The 3,543-nt window shown below is 42.7% G+C and overlaps 1 protein-coding gene across 1 annotated transcript; it reads left to right on the forward strand.

Moving 5' to 3' along the window:
* The first annotated feature begins 804 nt into the window (after positions 1–804).
* Positions 805–2,622, forward strand: ddit4 (DNA-damage-inducible transcript 4). The gene is made up of 3 exons (XM_079182046.1): positions 805–937; positions 1,194–1,420; positions 1,524–2,622. The coding sequence occupies exons 2-3, from the start codon at positions 1,243–1,245 to the stop codon at positions 2,012–2,014; spliced, it is 669 nt and encodes a 222-aa protein (XP_079038172.1). The 5' UTR covers positions 805–937; positions 1,194–1,242; the 3' UTR covers positions 2,015–2,622.
* Positions 2,623–3,543: the final 921 nt, after the last annotated feature.

Genomic DNA, 3,543 nt, shown 5'->3' on the forward strand with positions numbered 1-3,543 from the left:
CGGCCCCTTTGTGGTAAGAAACAAAGCAGCCGTTTCTGCTTTGCGCTGTAGCCTTTCTTGCAGTTTGCTTGGGTTTCCATCTGGTAAAGTACACCGTGTAACTCCCACCAACAAAGGAACTCGTCATTTTTCCCCATGCAGTGCTTTTTGTGCCTGAAAGCACGTTGATGGCACCAGAGCATACTTTGTGACAGTAATGCTGTACTGTGTAAAGCTATCCTGGTGCATTTCCATTGTTTGGCCTGTTTTCAGTGGTGTTCTATTTGAGTGCAAATGCAGGAAGATGCACATCTTTGAATAGAAAACAATTATCAGCATATTATCGTGTTCCCAGTGTTGCATTATGCTGCCGGTTGTGTGTTGTTTTCACCTCTGTGTGGCAGATGAAAAATCATGATGTAATGCTTGAGCAAAACAGGTGACGTAATGTGCACTGCAACACTCAACCTGCTGAGCTTTTCCTGCATGGACTCTATTCAATGCTTTTTAATACAGTGGATGCACATACAGCAAAGTCATTTATTTTCTGCTTATTAAAGATATCAAACAAAGAAATTCTATAGGATGCCTGCAAGCCCAGGCAAGTCTTTGTATATTTCAACAACACCGGGGTCTGCTATTCATCACCACAGCCCCCCCACCCCCTCTCCTCCTCCTCCTGTTTGTCTTCTCTGCTGGCATGTTACCAGGCAAGATACAGCTCCCGATGCCGTGCCTCTCTTTATGATTGGCTGGCTGGGGTGCGGGTGGGCGTGGCCTACCAGCCCATATATAAACATTGTTGCAGGACAAACCGCAGAGTTTGGCAGCTGCTGTGTAGATGAGGCTGCGTAGAGGAAAGAGGTTACCAGATGGTTGTTTTTGCAGACAATAAACCTTCAAATAACTATATTCTACATCGACATCGGACCTGATCAGCACCGTTGTCATATACACTGTAAGTACTATGTCACAAATTGTTTATTTTGCAGTTATTTTGCAGTTATTTTTGCAGTTTTAACAGCTCTAAGCTGCCGTCAAACAAAGATCTTCATCCTGTAAATTTGTACTGTTCATATACTCTGTAACAAAGAATACTTAAAATGCATCTTACTTATGTTTAAGTAATACTAAATTATGTTTAACTTGTAACTACTGCCCTTTATCTCGAGTTTTGAGTGTTTATTTTTTTGTTTTTGTCTCCTCATAAACAGTGAACAACAGGATCAGCTGATACTGTTTAATACTGCAAAGAGGACAACCATGCCCGCTCTCTCTGCACCCACTGATATCGGCAGCAGCTCACCCTCTTCTCCAGTGGACAGGAGGCTGTCCTGGGGTAAACTGGTTCAAAGGATGGCTGATTTCAGCACATCTGTCAACAGCAGCAGTATTGACTCCGGGTCCAACAATGGCAGCAGGAGTGATCTCTCCGACTCAGGTAAAGACCAACGCAAATGTTTCTAACACTTAATTCTGAGTGACTTAGCATTTTCCTCTTCTTCATGGCTCCAATGCTAACCCCTATTGTGTCTTGACAACAGGGTCAGATGTCTCCAGTGACCTGTCTCACTGCAATGAAGACCTGTTTAATGGCCCAATGGAGGAGACCATCCTGAAAGAAGTAGTGGACCTTATTGCAGGAAGCCTGAGAGACTCCAAAGACTCCTTACGATGTACCAAGCTGCTCATCCCCGACAAACTTCTGGAGCACATCGGACAGGAGCTCCTTCACCTGGCAGCTAGTGAGCCCTGCGGCTTGAGGGGGGCTCTCGTTGACCTGTGCGTGGAGCAAGGGGCCGTCTGCGAGAGCATGGCACAGCTGTCCGTGGACCCCTACCTTGCCCCCACCTTTCAGCTGACTCTGGTGTTGCGGCTAGATTCCAGTGGACTCTGGCCCAAGATCCAAGGACTTTTTAGCACAAAGTCTCCTTCCACTCCAGTAGTGAGAGAAGCGATTAAACTTAGCACTGGTTTCCGAGTGATTAAGAAGAAACTGTATTGTTCCGAGGAACTGCTCATTGAGGAATGTTGAGAAATGTATGGGACTGTCGATGTTTTACTGTCTGTTAAGCTCACAGAAAGGGCCTTATTACTATAACTCCATGTGTATGATGCCTTCTGAAGTGAAAGGAGGGACTTTGTCATTATGTAGCCTTTTGTTCCCCACTGTATGGGAGTTTATGGTACCTGGAGCAGGTGTCACGTTTCAAATCACAATGTGTAACCATCATGGTATAAGTGGTAAATAGGCATTTTGCAAGTATCAAAGCGCGTACCTCAGTTTCTATTGAAACGCACAAAGGCAGCTAAGCTATATGATTATAGTCACTGAAGACCATTGTGTTTTGTTTTTTTTTCTTTTTTATACATGCCAATTAATTGTAATGTACGCCAAGTGATGATATTGTACACCAGGCAAGTTGTTAGGGACCCTATTGACCGCTTGGATTAAAGCGCAAAGGCTCACCAGTGCTTACATTATGCAGTTTATGTGCAAGCTACGGCTAAGATTTCCAATGTAAGTTGATCTTGTATCTGTGTAGACCTTTCCTGCTTTAAACTTTATTTATTTGACATTCAAATACTCATAACATTGCACTGTTTTTGTACTTCCATGACTGCAAATAAATTATTATTTTTTAACAATTCTCTCATCTGTGGTCTTATTTCTTGAAACTTGTGTCAGATTAAGATCATCCATTTGTAGTTTTATATCCAGATTCTGTATGAGGAAAAATATGATTTTTGCTAAATGTAGAGCTACATATATAAAGCTGTATGCGTACCCTTTGACAAATGGCCAGAATACTAATATACCTATAGATAGATGGATCAGCTGACGTATGAGCCAGGCATACTCTGGCACATTATGCGCAACAATTACAAAGTTGCAAAACTGAAGAAAGTTAAAACACTGGCAAGTTAAAATTAGAAAGCGGAGGTGCAACTTCGGCCAACAACAGCGGAGTACATTTGCGGTGAGAGAATGTGACACAGTTCCTAGCGGACGCATGCTGCTGCACGTCCTCCAAAATGAACGTGCACAAAGTCATGTTTCCGTGTTCCCAGCCTCAGCCAGCTGACCGACAGACTTAACGTGCGGCATGTGCTGACTGAGCATTTGTCTCCACGTTCTGTGCTCGTCCTGCTCTGAGCAATGAGTCACGTCCGACACGTTTTAAGCATCCATATTTATTTTCATCTGGGAGTAAAAACATGGTGGAAAAAGGTGAGCAGGAACTGTTTCGATAATCATTTTCCAAATAAATAATACAGAACATAAACAGCACACTATAAAACATAGGTGTGAACAAAATTGCTTTTTCCAACAGATGATGTTCATCAGAGACATTGCGTTCAAAAACTAGAACCTGTTAAAGTCCCACTTTGTGGGTAGGCACATCTCTCAAACGTCTTGGCTTTTATTGTGAAGCGTATTATTCTATCCTGAACACAATTAAAAGAGGCAAAGTGTAAAGGGACATTTCATAATTGTTATTTCACTCACACACACATAGAAGACAAATCTCAGGTGTTCAATGTCTGACAAACCCTAGACAT

Source organism: Pholis gunnellus (genome assembly GCF_910591455.1).
Source record: "Pholis gunnellus genome assembly, chromosome: 21".
Lineage (NCBI taxonomy): Eukaryota > Metazoa > Chordata > Actinopteri > Perciformes > Pholidae > Pholis > Pholis gunnellus.

Bases quoted from the DNA above. Each gene is read 5' to 3' on its own strand.
- ddit4 (XM_079182046.1), top strand. From the start codon at position 1,243: ATGCCCGCTCTCTCTGCACCCACTGATATCGGCAGCAGCTCACCCTCT. The intron at 1,421-1,523 runs GTAAAGACCAAC...TCTTGACAACAG, and splicing joins GAGTGATCTCTCCGACTCAG to GGTCAGATGTCTCCAGTGAC.